Genomic DNA, 19344 nt, shown 5'->3' on the forward strand with positions numbered 1-19344 from the left:
ACTTTTTCATTATCACACTTGTTAATATATATATTTTTTTTAACTTTATCAAAACTGAGTTATATTCCCTCCGTCTCATAATATATGAGACGTCGGACTTTTTTCACTATTCATGCATTATGTTTGACCATAATTTAACTAACAAAATAAAAATATATTTTATCATAAAACATGTTGTTAGATAATTTTTAATACAAGTATAAAGTTTCATAATATATTTTTTAAAAAAAAAAATTCGTTAATATTTAATTATATAAAAATAAAGTCAAACTAGTGCATTGACTTGTGTGCAATAATATTTAATTGTGTCATGCGTTATGGGACAGAGGGAATATATTTAACTGTGTGTCATGTGTTATGGGACAGAGGGAATGAGTAGTGATAGACCACTACCAGGTATGGGCTTGTTGGGCCCATACCAGGGGCAAAAATGTAATTTCACGTAAAACTTACTCATGTTGTAAAAATGTAGTCTCTTTCCTCTCATTAACAGTATATAAATTATGAATAACAGTATAAAAACCAAGAATAACCGTATACAAACCAATAATAACAGTATAGAAATTAATAATAACTTAAGCACCGACAAAAAACTACCAGCGTCAATTTCGACCGAACTCAGCGATTTCCAGCATAGAACTCACCGTTTTTAATGGCTAGAGCCATAAGTTTGTGTCTCTTGTTTTTGGGTTATGTTTTTTTGTGTGGTTTCCGGTGATTTTTAATGAAGGTAGTTGCGTGTTTTTGGATTTCGATCAAGGTAGTAGCCGGTGGGGTGGGCTTCTTGTTGTCGGAGGTGAAGGTGTGGTGGGCGGAGGTTTGGCTGGCAATGGGAGCTATCCATGGAGGTGGGGAAAAGGGTTTAAGGAAGGAAAAAGATGAAGAGGAAATGGGAAAAAAAAAAAGGAAAAAGAAAAAAAAAATATGGTATTGGGTAGTATTACCCATACCATGGTAGTGGGTAATACTTACTCCAGAGGGAATATTAGTTGAAGTGCATAAAAATAGACCCTAATCCTCTTTTAGAAAAGTGTTTGTTACAGATTTTCCTTGTATTATTGTTTGAAATTGTTTTACACTTCAGAAAACTTCATACTAGTATATAAGCAAGAGTTTGCTTTCTATTTAACATGACAAGACTGACATACATCATAACATAGTAGCATTTCATAATGAAGATCTTCGTGGTATAAACAAAATATACATATTCATCTTGTTTATATACATCAGAGAAAATAACCCTTGGAACGTTAACTTTGATCAGAATCAGGAGGCCCTTCGAGGCGAATATAGTCATACATGATTCCTACAAAAGGGCTACCACCATTTGCCTGAGTCAAATAGATTGTATTATCACCTTGTACAAGCTTATTTCCTTGTATATCTGCAATATAAAGCCTATATAGCCCATGAATCCCATGTCTTGCAATCGCGTTATCTTTCCCTATTAGTCCTGTTGTAAATACCGGAGGTTCTGCTTTTGGATCGTTTACTCGAACCTAAACATTGTTTTCCAAATACATGTTGAGAATTGTTGTATGTGGTAGATAGAACAACAAAATTGTATCGATTTGTGTGACTAAAATTACCTGTAATTCTGCCATGTTCGCAGTTGCAAGTGCCAATCTTAGTTTATAGACTCCATGTTGATCAACTTGTTCAAGGTTGAACTTGATTTTCCATGTTGTCCCTTGGTATGTATTTCCTTTCTTCCTGCAAGATTATATTATGAAAAACAATTATTGTTAGTGATTATGTATTTATTATTGTACTCCGTTACTGCATTACACGAGCACATATGTTTTGCATCACGGCTTAATTTAATGTAACCTTTCATCTTATAATTTGGCTTGAATTATGAAAACTTGGCTAACGTGTTCTGTTCAGCTGATTTTCACTTAACTGTACTACGGAGTAATTAAGAACATAGATCGTGACTGATCATATCAAAAGTGTCTACTGATAGAAACTGCTTAAGTTGATTGTTACTGATAGAAACTAATTTCTATTAATCAAGCTTAATTATTTATTTGACTCGTATCGCTTTCAGCCATTGTCAAAAATGACCACTGACAAAAGAAATTACTTAAGGAAGATATAAACAATCAACATTTTGATCAATATTTAAGGAATGACTTTTAACCAAAGTCTGATGCCTTAGTTACTTTACCTGGTAACTTGAGCAAAGAACCAATCCTTTTCATAATCACTTTCACCAATTGTGTAGACCAGATCTTCGTTAGGATATAATTCAGCATATCTTTCCCATAAACCATACTGCCTAAATCTGTTTCAGAAAGTGACCCGAACAAATTAAAAAATATTACTTCTATATATGCTATACATTAGGGAAATTCCCTGTTTCTCATGGTGAGAAACGAAATTTGTTTCTCATAGGAGCATTTTTGTGAATAAATCAACAACTTTTCATTATTGTAGGCACCACAGTTGAATAAAATTGAATAAAGTTGTTAGTTTATTTACGAAAATGTCATGTGAGAAACTGGGGCATACTCTATATTATGCTAAAACTTGTCAGTTCAGAAACGCTGATAATGAGAGCTAACCTGTCAGGGTGATTGATAAAGAGTTTGTTGACATACTTAGGATTCGGATCAGGTATGTAAAACTCCCTAGCTGTTCGATCAGGAACACCGATTTCCCACAATGTAGGTCCATCACTTGGAGGTTCATACACAAGCTCCTCCATGTCAATATCACAACCTGTACATTTTTGCATTCAGTAAATTATGTTTCCAAGTTTTATGTACTAATGTAAGATGCTTAAGCAACTTTTGTACAATTTCGTGTAAACCGGAGTAAGTTTGAAGACCTGGAGTTATGGAAACATTGTCGTCGCATACATAGTCTCCAATGAAGCCAGGGACCGAAGCATACAGATTATAGTCACCAGCCCTTATATCATTTATGAAAAAATAACCATCTTCATCTGTTGTTGTCCAAAACTGGTAACCCTGTTAATATGAAATTTACTTCATTAAAACATTAACCAAATCATACTGACATTAGTTCATGGTTAAGACTAAATTAGAAGCCTCTTTACAAAGGATACTCAAATATGCTAAGCTAATTTTCGCTAAGTAGTCGTAAATCAATCACCTTGCCTTCCAGCTGCCAAGATTTTGATTCATTAGGAGATGCTAAACCTATATATGCTCCATTGGCTGGGATATAATCATCATCAAAATACCTGACAATTCATGTAAACTTTGGTTAGTTAAAGAGGCATTATATTAATTCATTATCATTGGATTGCTGGTATAGATAACAACAATCTATAATTCTATATCCTAGAGGACAGAGGTTACGAGTTGAAATCTTAGACGAGGTATCATAATAAAAATATGACACGACACTAAGTCATGTACATACAATATGTGGCACTAAATCGTTAGCCAAGTAGACTTAATTAATTATACAGAGTAAATAAAATAACTGACCTGTCATGGACTAATAATCTGCCAGAGAGGTTACCCCTTTGATCAGATGTTGGATAGTCTTCTGAAGCTGGAAATGTGTACGGCCAACAATCTGTTTCGATCAAGGCCTGCATATATTCATGTAGCAGTACTATATGCTTGAGATAAATCTAATTCGAAAATTATTTATGACATGATTTTAAAGGTAACATGGTAGTTATTAACCTGTTCCTTAGCATCATCCCACAACCAATGCCAGTCATCTTCTTTAGGCACACAGTTAACATACGTAAAAACCGGACCAAACACCCTTTTCCATGCCTCACCTTGTGCAAATTTTGCTACCATGTCTTCCCCAGCATAATGTGCACTTATAAACATCTGTAATTCAGATTTTCAAATTAAAGGCCTAGCTCTGAAATGAGGTTATATCACTTGTACAGAGATTAAATATTTTCAGGTGCACCTAATAATTTCTTGATCCGTAATTTACTTACAGCAAGGTTGTAAGGGCCAACATGAGAGGTAAGGTTTTGCTTGAATGGTCCTCCGGTTCTGAACTCATCACAAGGTGTTATTTGCCACATTCCAGTAGGGGGATCGGTGCATATCCATCCATGGACTTGGAGATCTCTGTCCTCGCACGAATACTGATATTTGTCATCCACCTAGTTCAGCATATATATATAGGTAAGCATTTTATCATACAAAAAAATATACTACCTCCGATATTTTTTTAGTTGCAACTTTAGGGTATTATTTGTGAATATAAAATATTCCAAAGTTGCAACTAATAAAAATCGGAGGTAGTAATGTAAATCTGTATAATAGTGAGTTGGATTATCAATATATACCTCTCCTTTAAATTCTTCTTCTATAGGATTTGTAAGAAGCACTGCTTCAGGAGGTTCAAGGACTTGGCACCTTCCTGGTAACCTGTCATCTGGAAGTGGCATTTTTCTTTGTCTGTTATCTGCTACTGCCATATACTGAAACCTGTTTATCAGCTTAATTGTCAAAAACAGCTTGTATTATACCCATTACAAAGCACAAACACTTATCCAAATTATTTGTCACATTGTACATCATACCCTTAAGTTAAAAGGTTTATGACTAAATGTTCACGATAATTTCACTTAAATACTTTCGAGGATGCCCCAGTTTCTCATGATGAGAAACAAATTCACGAAAATAAATCCAAATTATTTTGTTTCTTACATGACATTTTCGTAAATAAACCAACAACTTTATTCAATTGTGAAGCCCACAATAATGAAAAAGTTGTTGATTTATTCACGAAAATGCTATTATGAGAAACAAATTTGTTTCTCACCATGAGAAACATGGAATTTCCCAATACTTTCTATGCCTTATAATAGTTGTCTCATTTCCATCCATTTTGTAAGCTAAGTCATTGCCAAGAAAGTAGAAAAAGAAAAGGATTTTACCACTTTTTATTAAGGTTGAAAACAATCCTTGTTTGAGGAAGATTAAATCCAGGCCATTCCTTTAATTTCTCATAAATACCATAAGAGTAGAACCCTGATAAACCCTGAAGCATTATGACCCTAAAAGTTCATATATATATTAGCCATAATATAATGTAGTAGAATTAAATTATCATGTCTAATATGTGACGAAGAAGTATGTACTATGTAGTACCTTCTATCAATGTTCAATGGCACAAATTTGCCTTTAGATGAAGGGTTCCATGTTCTTGTAAAAGACACTTCCACCATTTCATCGTCCTGTACTACAACTTGAAAATCGGTTCCTTTGATTCTGCACAATATTATTACAGCAACAAAGCGTTAGTCCCAAAATGTTTTGGGTTAAATTAACATGAACAGAGACAAAACACAAAAAAATTAAAGACATGAGTTAAACAAACTAAACAAAAATAATAGTGAGAAAGTGATAATGGAGTATAATTAATAATCCAACAAAATCTTGTCATCAACAAAGTTAGCTAGGGAAAACATAAATACCTCAATTTTTAAATGTAGGACTCAATTACTATTCATGTGGTTAAACATATTTCATGATTGTTAAAATAATCATATATATATATACACAATTGAGAATATTAATGATAAAAAATATGTACATTGGAGAACGTGTAAATGTCAAGTTCTCAAACTTTCAAAAACAGAGGGTGAATGATAAGGTAAAAAAAAAAAAACAACAATACCTATCGTAGTAGCCTGTTGTGCCTGGAGTTCCAGGATCACTCCAATTAAGGTCCCAATACCTGCATACAATATCACCATCTTTAGTATCACAATAACATTTTCTTTTCAAGAACAAATTTATCGAGTTTATTTGACGATGTAAAATTTCTAATGTACAAGAAAAACATAATTGTGTGGGATCATTAATACGAACTACTTTAACTTTTGATGATGTTTTTAACCATCAAATTAAAGTTATGTTTAATTTGAGAAGATTACAAAAATTGCATGTGTTATCAACTTAACAATATTATTTCTACTACTAGTATATATGTAGCTGTCAGATCATACCCTCTATGTTCTTCTTCATTTGTGTCTTCAAGCAAATTCTCTATACCATTGAACTTTATCTTGGTGATGATTCCATCTGGTTTCGAAATCGTGATTGCAAGAATTCCATTATCAATAACAACCTGCAACATAAGATCATAATGTAGGATATTATTATTATTACATATTGAGACATTGTTTATTTTAATTTTAATACGCGTAAATTAAATAAATAAAACTCCATATATATAGTTACTATACTATATATGCTCATAGTTTGTAATGCATACTTACATAATGATCTTGGACAGTAAGTTGAACTGCCTGGAAAGACATAGCTAAGAATGTATTTTGTACCTAAAACAAGCAATAAAACACAAATAACTAGCAAAAGTTTATTACAAGATTTAATTTTACTAATAATTACATTGATTATTATATTGTTGAGTATATATAGAATGAAAAATGAAGCACTTTTAATCACTGTTTGTCTTACTTTAAATTAGTTAGCATAACATAAAAAGTAGAGCAAATATTCTTGTCTATATATATAAGATATGAAATTTTCTTGGAATCAAATTAAAGCAAAAGGGTTTGGATTTTTAACCTTTTTGGTTTATCTCTTGACTTAGGCGCAACCATTTATTTTGGTGTTAATGGATAATATGAAGAGAGAGAAGATTGCCATGTTTTAAAGGTTGAGCAACAGTGGTTAGTGATGCATTTACGTATAATTTGTGTGACCACTTTTTATACTATATACTCGTATATATGATTGTAAATTTGTAATGTATATAATAATCAAAGTTTAATGTTACGTATATTAATTAAGGTATCTGAAATTTATGTAATTTTAGATCATTTAAACAAAATTTTTAGAGTGATTATGTGTTTGTTTGACAAACTCAATGTATATAACTCTAGCATTAGACAAACACAATTTATTAAATTAATTAATTAGAAAATGCGTAAGTAGGAGAGTTTATTTGGATCACTTAGTTATAACTTACAATTTCACAAGACTTTTAATTTTATTATCAGATAAAACTGATAGTGTCTCCTCGAACTTATAAGGTTTTAACAGGTCCGAACTTGATCTAGGTGTGGTCTTTGTTTGTCACATGTTATGGGATATGGTGTATCCTTTGCTGGAAGGCTAAGTTATTTCCTATTCTTGATCACATGTACAACTGTACAAGTAGCTTGTTTAAACATGCTCATAAGTCATAACTAACATCAAATAATTGTTGACAAAAGAAGAGATGAATTCTAACTCCATTCATGACTCATGAGTTAGTGTTTTGGACTCATATTCTTCTATATATTTTCATAATAATCAAAAAATTCAAAATAATTTGATTTACTACGTATCTTTTAAATTAGTTAATTGTTTTGAATAAATTTCATATAGAAATAAGGATCTTGCTAAAGAACGTCTCTGGGGCATTGGATAAGGGTTTGTTCTCATACGTTGAAATTCAGTTCAGTTCAGCTCCTAATTTCCTTCTCTTATAAAATATTCAGTTCAGCTCAGTTCAGTTCAGTTCAGCTCCTAATTTCCTTCTCTTATAAAATATTCAATTCAGTCCAGTCAATGAGAACAGGCCCTAAGTATTTAAAATATTACTTAAAATAGTACTAATTTGAGAAAGCATGACAAAATCACGCGTCGATCGATGTAATTAATGTTAATTATAATTTAATCTTTCTACTATTAGCTAGCTTATCCAACGCCCCTGGGTTCGTTAGCTTTAGTACATTTCGTAATACGAAGTATAAATTTCTCCTTTCCCACATTTTTAATGAACAAGACATGGAAAAACATGCAACTTGCAACTTTTCCACAATGTGAGTATGTGACCCTTATAAATCATTTTAGTTAGAATAGAATTATCAAAAAAAAATCAGCAAGGCATCTTTTATTGGTCCTAAATGATATAATGAATACAACAAATAAGTGATGTCTTGTAGTCCCTAGATCATGAAGTTAGTTCATAATATAAGGCTATGAGTATACGCAACGTAAGATTTTCACAAGTCATACTGCCAATAAATTATTACCTCAGCTCAATGGCCTAACCACATTGTCCTTTGTTCTAATAAGTCATACTACCTATAATTACAAGTCACCTTTGAATGTGAGATGAATCTCTATCTTTTAAGTAATACTATTAGTCGTCACCAAAAATTATTAAGGACTATGTACATTCCACCATCTTGAGTTACTATCATGAACTTCCTTTTTTTCTACAATGGTGAACCACCTCACTAGAGGGAGGTGCATCGTTGCTAAATCTAATCAAGAGTCACCTTCTACAATTGTGAAGAAGCTCAATGGATCGAAGGAGAGATCGTTATCGCCTTATCGGGAGGGTGTGAGTTGTCCATTACGGAATTTCCCTAATAATGCTTCTTTAGTTTTTTTATGTATCCCTCGTCCTAAAAAAATATAAATAAATAAATAAATCATTATTCTTGTACAATGTGTTCTACGGGATTACTTTTTACTTCTACAGTCCCCTCAAAATATCTATTCCTAAACAAAGTAGTCTAGACGTCTATATAAACCATTTCAACATTCTCTAATTTTTCAATGTGGGACTTTTAGCAAAACACTTCAAAGATAACAAAACACTTCAAAGATACGCCGTAATACTCCTAAAAGTAATTAAGTATGATGACTATAACAGGGTGCATCAGCAATTGACTAAGAGAATCAAATCACGTTTCACATGAGCTAAAGATGATTCAAAAGGAATTAAATATAACTTCACCAATCAAAGTCATGACCTAACTACTTGACCCACTAAAATATAGCCTAGGTTGAGTGCAGTAACTAAGAGGAAAACGTCATTGATAACAAGAATTTTTTTACAAAAATAAATATTACCTCCGTTACAGGTTATGTGCAACGATTTGACATAAAGCAGAGAGGGAAAATGTCTAATCGTTGCACATAACTTGTAACGGAGGTAGTACAAAAGATACTCTTAAGTTATACCTTTTCCTCCAAAAAAAAATTTTGTTATTAGTTGTTGGTTATCTGCCTTGTTTATAAATAGTTTTGGTAAAATCAAATGTTAGCATATCATTATAACAGTAAATCAAAGCACACAATTAGCTTTAGTGAGAATGAAAACTTAAGAAGAATCGTGATTTAATTAACAAAGGATAACCTCAGCATGCATTACATATTATGCACCAAGAATGCATGTGAGATAGATGCCAAACAATGTAGACGAGATTTTGTCTCTTAAGAAAAAACTGAAGTTTATCATGTGAACCCGTCCCATATATTTACTGCTACCAAACAATTTAACCTCATTGCTCAACTAGACTCAACGCCTCGAATTTTCAGTAAAAGCTGATCTCAGTTGCTACTTTGGGTTATACACAATACAGAGCCTCAAAATACAGAAAGAGCTACTTGTACGTGTGTGACTGCCACTAGTGCCCAGTAGAGTTTTCTGATTTCTTCTGGTAGAAAAAGGACCCTAGAATAAATGCAATTCCTGTGATTGCGATTGTGATTAGCAGATGTCTTTTGGGGAATGCTGGTGCTGGTGTATCTCTTCTGCGAGGCCGTGGTTCTCTCTCAGCAGCAGGCCTGGATTCCCTAGCAGATTACAAGATAAAAGACATCAGTAAGACACTAAGAATACGGGTCAAAATTATACTACTGAAAAAGCAGAAACCCCCAGATGGTCGTTTATAGGAGTCAAACAGTAAGAAACATTTAGGGGGTGTTTGGTTCGCAGAGTGGTATAGGTTTAAAATCAGGAATAGGGTTAAGGTGGTATCGGGTTGGAATCTGATACTTAATACCAAGTGTTTGGTTCGATTCTGGAATGGAATATCATCCCCTTAATTTCATGTATTTGAACCTAATGGAATGGAATAAGTCAAACCCACCTCCCTCCCAAAGTTTCTAAACCCCATACCTCATGGGTTTGAGGTATGGGTTTAAAATTCATATTTTTGACAACCAAACATATGGTATGGGTTTTGGTCATTCTAAACCCATACCTCATACCTATAATCCGCGAACCAAACGCCCCCTTAGAAGTAGATTGGAATCCTGAAGAAATTCTATAGTTCTAGGTTTGAATATATCTACTCCCTCCGTCCCCAAAACTTCGACCCTTATGGCCTAATTTTAGTCCCAAAATGATCGACCCATTTGCATTAAAATACCCACCAATTTACAACAATATTTGTGTAAAATTAGCTTCCCCATATAAATTTTTGTTTTTTCATGTATTTTTAATAATTTCTCTCTCTACTTTATTACAAACCCCATGTAAATATATATTTTCAATATGTTTTTATTCCTTTTTATTTAAGTTTCTTAGTAACCGCGAAATCAACCCAAAAGGGTTGAAGTTTTGGGGACAGAGGGAGTACAAGGTAAGAGACATTGAAACGAATTCAAGTTGGTGAATCTACTTGGACCCCTAGACTGTAGAAAGAAATAACTGCTGACTGCAAGCAACTTTCAAGAAATGCCCATGAGATCATTGGGTTTGGAAACATTTTAAACCTTCTTAAGCATGGCAATATCAAAAGGTTGGTTATGTTGGGAAAGCTCAGAACTACTTCCTTTCTACTCCCTTATGGAGTTAGCTTGGAATCTTTGGATCTGTCTGTGTCAGATATGTGGAAGCAAACCTGGCCTGCAACTCTTCCTCAACTTTTCAATCATTGTGACTTTGTGAGTTGGGAGGTAATTTTGTTTCTGACGCGAGTTTGTAGTTAAAAATTACTTGCAGAAGCACTAATTTACAGGTAATTTGGAATGGATTTCGAGGAAAACTAAACTACATACTTCCAAAAGAAGTTTGTCTTAGGGCTCTCAGCTTGTCTATATGAAGTGTAAAGGTGTTGCAACAGAGCCTATTGAGATCATGTAATTTCCTCACCCCAAGTGATGGTGCGATTGTATGAATGATGCAAAGAACTCTGAAGACTATTATCTATGCTATTTTTCTGAGGAAATTTTCTGATTCTAATAAACAATGGCCTGACTCTTTGTGACCCTTTGTTTATGTTGGATTGTTTCTTTGAGTTATAATGCATTTTGTGTATACAGATCTCTCCGTGTTTTGGAGTTATGACTGTAATGATAACATTGGTTGGGCTGTTCAGAAGGTTTACTTTGAATGTGACAATCTTGGGGCCTTTTTAAGGATCCCATATCAAGTGCCTCCTTTGAAAAATGAAGGGGAGTGAGTTCATAACCCACAACCCCCAAAAAGAATGATACTGAGAAGTAAAAACCTCAAGCATAAAGTAAAAAGCTACCTAAAAAAGCAACCACGCATTGTGAGTGCATGTTGGATTGGAAAAATGAACCAAAACAGACCAGAACCTAAAGAAGGTCATTAAAAGGCCCTCAACACACAAAATAGAGGCATAGACTTCAAAACAGGGGAATTTGAGTAAAAAGCCACTCCATTGAGGACATAATCAGCATGACAGCAGATATGAGAATTACTGAAAAAGTTTAATAAAGCTCCAAAGTCCAAACAGCCAACAAAAAAACTAAAGCTACAATCAATTCTAATATGTCCTCCCTTCTTTTCACTCAAACCTTGCATCTATTCACCCGCATATGTCAATATTAATTCCAAGACTTACTTCTTCCTATTTGCTCAACTTCCATCCTTTTGAAGTTAGACTATTTAGCTACAGACAACAATTACCACAGCAAGAACATGACTCCAAATAGACGAGGTGTATTAAGGATGTCAAGCATACACAAACTTGTCTCTTTTTCATACTTGTAACATTCTAATCTAGTCTTCCAATCAGTCATTGTCTGCCATCCTAACCAATTCAACACCTCCACAACTATTTATGCAGTTTTACATGCCATATGCATGCAAGTGTAATTATGTCAAGCATAGCCCAAACCAAAAAAGCAGACATAGTTTTCCAGATAAAGTTCTAGCTAAAATTTTATGGGACAGGGGGTGTGCTGGTGTGGAATGAAGAGCTGAAATGTACACTTCGTAAACAAAAGATTGAGCTCTTAATCATTGGTCTATGGTCCCATAGAGGTACCCACATAAGATGCTTGCTAAGTGCTTGTAAAAAAAGTTAGCTCTTTACCTAGAAGTACCCACAGGAACTTCAGCAACAACATTGCAGGTTGTTTCATGGACATATCGATCACGTAATCTGATATACCTGGCACAGCGATAGCAATGTTCTGTCCGATTGCCACATACATCCTGAAAATTGAGAAGCAAACACATAATGTTTTGCACCAAATCAATTATTATAATCATAATATTGATTGTAAAAATTAGCATGCCTGATGTTCAGATAGATCAATGGCGGGCAAAGGAAATTCGCAGTATTCACATGTTACTATCCTTTGTGGACAATCTTCACCCTTGTGCACATCCAAAATTTCTCGGTCCATTGTTTCACTGCATAGTGAACAAGCCACCTGCTCCATGGAAAGTAGTCCACTATAAATGAAAAGTAGACATAATAGATCGCACTAGGTGTCTAGGTAAATACAAAAAAAGTAATTGTAAATAAATGAAGAGAGATAAAAACCAAACAGAATTCTTAATTCACAAACTCAAAACATTTCATTACGCTACCAGACATAAACACAACATCTTCAAAGTAGGCGGCATTCACACGGGTCTCTAATTATGCACAAATTTTTTAACAGCTCCTCTTAGCTTTTGGGTCTACAATATGCAGAATCATGTGTCCCTTTGATGATTTTCTTCACTCTGCAGCAAGTGGTTATGGACATTTTCAATCCTACTTGGTTAAATTTCCAAATGCCTACTTCATGAGAAAGGTTAATCATTTTTCTTTACCAACCAACCTCTCAAAGACAAAATTTCACTCTGATTACATTCTTTTACATAAGCACCTTTTCATCAAAGAGCCTCAAAAGCCACTTTATGTTAACCACTTCATTATAAAGGGCTGAATTTTGTGCCTGCCCTCCTACTTTATTCTACTTAACCAATTAGAAGGACCCAATTATTTTCTTGTTCCCATTAAAGAAACCTTATTTAATAATAATTATTAAGATAATTATTACTACACTAGCAAAGATAATATTGATAAAAATCATAGAGATGATGTAAAAAGACATGTTGGACAATATTTGCAAGATTAATCAGGCTTTCTTGCCAAAAGATTCAACTCCCAATCTGATTAGTCTTTTAATACCTCTTATTAATCAAACACCAGACATATCTGCACAATGGAGGGCCAAGAGGAAGGGGAAATAGGTGACTGGAGAATATACAGCACAAAAACATAGTAATCAGTTAAAAGATGCATATTTAGAAGCTCATGGGAAAAATAAGGGCAACTTCATCCATAAAAATTGCATCAAGGAATCAAAGATAGAACACACTAGATAAGGATAACAACTCTTCAAGGGTCATCCAATAATCCAATCTTTTAGAGGTATTTTTGTCATGAGATCCTACTGTATTACAGATCACTGATTACCACTCTACGTGAGCTGTAAGTATTTGAAACATATCAAGCTGACCAAGGTTAGAGAAGGCATGAGTCAAGTACCTTCTATATTATATACTTCCTCCGTTCTTTCAATATTGCTAAGTCTCAATTTTATGGAAGTTCATATATTGTAAAGTTGACTTATTTACACATGATTCATTTCTACCTCTCTCCTCATCAAAGTTTCCTTAGTTCTCTCTAAATGTCCTATCATCACATGGTCTCCGAAAATACCCTACAATCTACATCCCTTACATGCTGCAATAATAGAAGAACGGGGGAAGCGTACATTTAAGGGTGGGACTGGTGAAAATTTGATGGCAGAACCCAACTTTAAACAAATCAAATTATGCTTTATGAACAATCATCTCAAGGTGGGTCATAAATACGATGCTTCCAAGTCAATAACTTATCACAGCTCTCACTAAATTTCTTATCTCCACATTTGGATACAAGAAAAACTATAAATGAAGGAAATGCTTTTTACACAGTAACTGGACCTAAAGGCAATAATAGATGGACAATATTTCAAAATGAGAAAGTAAGATGAAAATGATACTAAATTATTGACAAGTAATCCAATTCTAAGAGGCCGTGAATGATTCTTGTTAATTCACCAAGGGTGAACCTCTGACATGTGAATATTGCAATCTATCTACATTCGAGCATTCAGCTGTTATAAAATTCTTAAAATGGTCATCAAGACACTGGAATGATCACAGATTAACTCTTATGATCGACGAGTATAAAAAGTTATTAATTCAACCAAGACATGGAACTCCTCAAGCACCCAAAAAGACCCTCCATTGTAGCATAGCTGCGCTCGCACCCATAAGACATAATTGACCAGATACAACAAAGAAGAAGATGCTTAAAACTGCATACCCACCTCCAACAACCTAGTAGCTTTCACGTTTAATGCCTTATCTACGAAACACCAATAGATTTGCCAATTAACCATGGTGTAACAGCTTCAATCCACCATTTTATACAGAGCCTTATGACTATTATATAGGCAACTAAATCAAGCGATAATGCTTCACCTTTGAGAGTTACCCACGGACATGAAAATCAAAATAAAACATAATGCTTTTTTAAAGATAATCACCCTCAAAATTTTCCTTAAAATTCCCTATGAAGTGCTCCATTAATGATTGCTATTAGCTCCAAGAGATTACTATAGAAAAATAAAAAAACTCCTTCCATCTCAAACAGCATGTGTTTGTCTAGAATCCTCTGCTTAAGCTTTCTAATATATAAACCATAACTGTACTCCAATGAGCTAGTTGTTCTATTTGTTAACAATGTGCTGTCCTAACTCCTAAGACGGATTTGGAATTTAGATATACTCCTCAATCCTCACTCAATGTCTCAGACCAAGCAGACTAAAAACACAATACAGATAGAAGCGCTTTCTTCAATTTGATAAACTCCAATCTGCAAACATATCAATAAGAACTACTCCTTCGACTTTTTCATCAGATAGATAGGGCTAAGTAGTTAACACTAACTACTCAATTTCATGACCACGAGTGCATAAAATTTCAAACCTCAATGTCTAAAGCAAGTTTCCTAACATTTCATAAAAGGAAAAGTCATGAAGAAATGATATACAGGCCCCAACTGGCACCTTAAAATTTTGAAATAAAACATCACTGAATTGGTTGATTCGGGAGTTCAAATAAGCATCGTGTAATGTGGAACACTTGTTTAAAGAAGCTTTTTATCCAGTAGAGATGCATGCAAAACAACTCAAAACTATGGAACTAATAATGTCCATAGCCTTAACCAATACTAAAGTAGAGCATTCAATATTCAATAAGTAGACGATCACAACAGAATTAGAAGTTTTCAAAAACCACAACTCTACAACACAAAAATTTTGACAATAACTCACTTACAGGAGCATGGGTATTAAAATAATGTTCCTCAGCATGCTTCTTTGGGACCATATCACCACAAACTTTACATTTCTCAAGATTCCGAGCGCAATGAACTGTATGCAAATCGATATTCCCGGAAGGGATAGGCCTATCACTGAAAATATAACATCGAATCTCAGACTCAATTAAACACCCATCTCCACATTACAAAGCAGAACTCAAAAATCAATCCATACAAACAAGCATATTTCTTTAACCACATATTTTAACTCAAAAACTCCTAACATATTACATTTCATCAATTAAACACAAGATCATGCCTTTCCCACGAAAAATCATGCATAACAACAATATTTAAACATTTCCCACTTTCAAAACGCAATAATCTAACAATCCAGCTAAACTTGAAACGATATAACACCCAATTAAAAAAATTAAAAATTCCCAAAAATAACAAGTAAATTTTTATTTTTTTCCAAAGTGATCAAATTCAACACCCAATTAAAAAATAAAAATAAAAAAACCCAAAAATAACAAGTAAATTTTCTTCCCCAAGTGATCAAAGTCACTCAAGATTACCCTAAAACCATCTAAAGAAAAAAGAAATAGAAAATTACCAGTGGGTGCAAATGGTAGTAATTTCTTCAGAAACCGTAGCCATATTTTCTCAATCAAAGATCAAAATAAATAAAATCAAAATTCCTTGATCAATGCAATTACATACCTGCCGACAGAAAAAATCAAAGGGAATGAAGAAAGATGAAAATCAAAAACATAAAATCAAACCCCAGAAAAAAAAGTGATCGAATGTTAACATTAAGGCATGAAAATTGACAATCTAATTAGGTTTGTTGATCAAACATACCTACGAATGAAGTGAAAAAGTTAAGGAGAGAGAAATTTGTGTTGAGTTGTTGTAAAGGGCGAGTCCACCTTAAATTTCCGCCTAACCTTGGTTGTTGTTATTATTTCACGCGCTTAGTGCAATTGTGAGATGCTCACTCTCTCTTGTTATAGTTTTGGGCTAATTAAGTTAAGCCATTACTATAAGGATGTAACCTCACACTATCACATCGGATTGGATCGGGTTTTATGTTAAGTTAGATTGTTAGAGTCGTGTAAAATTAAAATGTCCATGCGAGGTGAAATCTGAATCGAATATTTTTCAAGTCAAGTTAGGTTTTGATACCTTTAAGTCCAATCTTGATTAATCATAATGATGCAAATCTCTTGAGTGTCTTATATCAAAGACTATTTTATTTTAAAAGTTTACTAATTTAGAATATTTCAATAAAGCAATTAAACATTGTGGAAATATCGTGTACATGATCTACCTAAGTGTATAATAAACAACGAACGGGCATTGTCAAGTTGCCTTAAATCTTCCTTATTATTCCTCTTGCCTTATACAGAAAAAACAAACACACCAGTATGGGGCCCCACCCCTTTGGAACATTTCTCAGTCAAGTCAGCCACATATATAGCGCACAGTCTTAATCAATATATGCCTAAATGGCCTCATCGTTTAATATGGAAACTAGTGTGTAGCCCGGGCATTGCACCGGTTGCTACTTTAATTATTAGACCCTGTGATTATCAATTATATACATTTAATTTCATATTCATAACATAGTTTATGATCAGCTTAGATGGTTAAGTAACCATCTTTCTTATAAAATGTTAGGTGTTCAAATCCCTTATCCCAAAGGTCTCTCCTTCAAACTCTTTAAAATTTAATTTTGACAGGTCATTTTAAAACAATTCAGCAGCTGATGTTTTTATAAGAGATAGTGTCGGTATTCTGATTGCCACTCACACCTTCAGCCTTGGCAATACCAACGTCTTCGTCGCAAAGGCTACAACTCTAAAGGTGTTCTTCTCGTATCCAGTACAGGATCCAACATCTACAGATTGAAGGCGATAATCTCCTTGTAGTTAATGCTCTGAAAAGGACGGCCACATCATCACCGATATTCAGGCTCTCCTCTAGCAGTTTCACCATTAGGAAATATATCACGTTTACAGAGAAGCAAATAGAGCAGCAGATTGGATCGCAAATGTAGGACATCTTATTAGTGATAATATGGATGTTACTCTTTTTACTAACGCATGGTTGTACCCCCCATTATCTCCTCAAATGCGCTAGGCATTCCCCTCGTGAGGACGGATGCCTAACACTTTCCCTTTTTTGTCTTACCTTAAAAAACATGTTAAAGGAGGCCAAGGGATGGATAATTTGAGTTATTAAGGGAGACATGGGAAGGGACAAGGGAGAAGATAAGAGGAGAGGTAAATTCTGTAGTCCAAATGTGATCGTTGAGTACACCAAAACTTTAATAAACGTGGACATTCAATGATGTTCTAGTTGTTTTTATAGACGAAGAGCGCTACATGCATAAACCTGTTATATTTTGAAAATATAATTTAAATTAAATATATATAAAATTTAGATAAACAAGAATTAGGATAGATCTTTATCAGTTAGGATAAGAAAAACATAGCTTTTGATACTGATAAGTCTATTTTATATAGTATTTTACCCCCGCCCTTTGGTCATAATTAGTAGTGTTTCCGGCTCTTTAGAGCCACTTTTATTACTAATTGGTGTTTTCTAGTGTTTTCGTAGATTTGGTTGACTTTTGCAGGGATTTACACTTTTGAAGTATTTTCCCGAGATATTTTGGAGCAATCACGAGCATTGGAGAAGCACGGCCAGCCAGGGCCGATTAGAGCCATCGAACCGGTGATTAAGGGCTTGGTATGTGTGATACCGGGGCCTTTGGACCGAGTATTCAAGACCCGAAGAGGAAACCCAGATTGGCCCGAAGAATTGGAGCCCAATCGTAGTCCAAATAGTGGCCCAAGAGAGTCGTCCGGCCAAAAAGGCTGGCGCCCGGAGGCGCGCCTGGCCGGGCGGGAGAAGCAAAGAGGCTGGCGCCCGAAGGCGCGTCCGGTCGGGCGAGGGAAGCAAAGGCTGGCGCCCGATCGGGCGCGTGTTATTGTTAGGAGACGATTAGCGTCGTTTAAGTTTGTTTTAGTTTAGAATTCTTACGGAGTATAAATACTTCTCCGTAAAACGAATTTAGTACTTTTTTTACCTTCTTTTTACTCTTTCTTAATTTTTACGAGACTTTCTCTCTCTAACTCTTTTCTCTCTCCTCCTAAACTATTAGTATTATTTTCTCTCTATATAACTCTTGGTTTAATTTCAGTAATTTATTCTCTTTCTTTGATCATGTCTCCTCTAATTGTCTTGATTAGTTTAGTTTTAATTATGTGTGAGTAGTTTTATTTCTAGGGTTTATGGGGATCCATAAATAATATGAAGGGGTAATTTATGGTTGTTAATTATCAATACTAGATTAATTTCCTATTGATTGATTTAATGCTCTGTGACTAGATTAGGCCTGATCTTTTATGCATGAGTTTGACAATATTGATTCGAGATTCGAGAGATGAGAATTGATGTTTAGGTCTAGTTTCAAATAGGCATGTTAATTTATAAATGGTTAAGTCAAGATCCGATAGATGAGATTTAATACCGGTAGATTAATTATGTGATTGTAATATGTAGCGAAAGCCCTTTACAATCTGGTTAATTGATGCATTGATGATTGACTATTATTGATTCTTGATATTGCATGATAATTTCTTATTAAATTGTTTTAACGTTTTACAATTACGGCTTGTAAAAGTATAGCAATATTGAATAGCAGATGTTAATTTGATATTAAAGACTATTTTCAATAGGAACTTAGATCTAGTAAATTGCGAGAGCCTGATAGATCTATGTTGATTAATAAATTACGAGAGCCTGTTAATCATGTTATTTATGCAATGTCAATGATTGATTACTATGTTTTACCCTGGAGTATTATTTATTGGTGAACCTATGCCCTAGATCCTTTTATATATTGTTTTCTCCCTATTCTCATTCTTTGTAGTTTAGTTTCTTATTCAAATATAAATATTGGTTACTTCATAATCTAGATGATTTTAGTTAATTAGGAATAGAAA

At 34.0% G+C, this 19344-nt stretch overlaps 2 protein-coding genes across 3 annotated transcripts; both read right to left on the minus strand.

Moving 5' to 3' along the window:
- Positions 1 to 1020: 1020 nt before the first annotated feature.
- Positions 1021 to 6603, minus strand: LOC110724670 (probable rhamnogalacturonate lyase B). The gene is made up of 16 exons (XM_021904107.1): positions 6549 to 6603; positions 6236 to 6298; positions 5963 to 6084; positions 5632 to 5691; positions 5103 to 5222; positions 4889 to 5008; positions 4295 to 4436; positions 3938 to 4108; positions 3666 to 3821; positions 3462 to 3568; positions 3121 to 3211; positions 2834 to 2975; positions 2568 to 2724; positions 2171 to 2287; positions 1590 to 1713; positions 1021 to 1499 (listed from the first exon to the last, which is right to left on the minus strand). The coding sequence occupies exons 2-16, from the start codon at positions 6275 to 6277 to the stop codon at positions 1251 to 1253; spliced, it is 1920 nt and encodes a 639-aa protein (XP_021759799.1). The 5' UTR covers positions 6278 to 6298; positions 6549 to 6603; the 3' UTR covers positions 1021 to 1250.
- A 2460-nt stretch (positions 6604 to 9063) lies between these two features.
- Positions 9064 to 16327, minus strand: LOC110724671 (TRAF-type zinc finger domain-containing protein 1-like). 2 transcript variants are annotated; one of them, XM_021904110.1, is made up of 6 exons: positions 16193 to 16327; positions 15945 to 16051; positions 15346 to 15481; positions 12258 to 12395; positions 12053 to 12174; positions 9064 to 9548 (listed from the first exon to the last, which is right to left on the minus strand). In XM_021904110.1, exons 2-6 carry the CDS (start codon positions 15986 to 15988, stop codon positions 9389 to 9391), a joined length of 600 nt encoding a protein of 199 aa, XP_021759802.1. In that variant the 5' UTR covers positions 15989 to 16051; positions 16193 to 16327; the 3' UTR covers positions 9064 to 9388. The 2 variants fall into 2 exon arrangements, with proteins under 2 accessions (XP_021759802.1, XP_021759801.1); XM_021904109.1 differs by having other exon boundaries at positions 9064 to 9557.
- Between the last annotated feature and the right edge of the window lie 3017 nt (positions 16328 to 19344).

Source organism: Chenopodium quinoa, unplaced genomic scaffold (genome assembly GCF_001683475.1).
Source record: "Chenopodium quinoa cultivar QQ74 unplaced genomic scaffold, ASM168347v1, whole genome shotgun sequence".
Classification (NCBI taxonomy): Eukaryota; Viridiplantae; Streptophyta; class Magnoliopsida; order Caryophyllales; family Amaranthaceae; genus Chenopodium; species Chenopodium quinoa.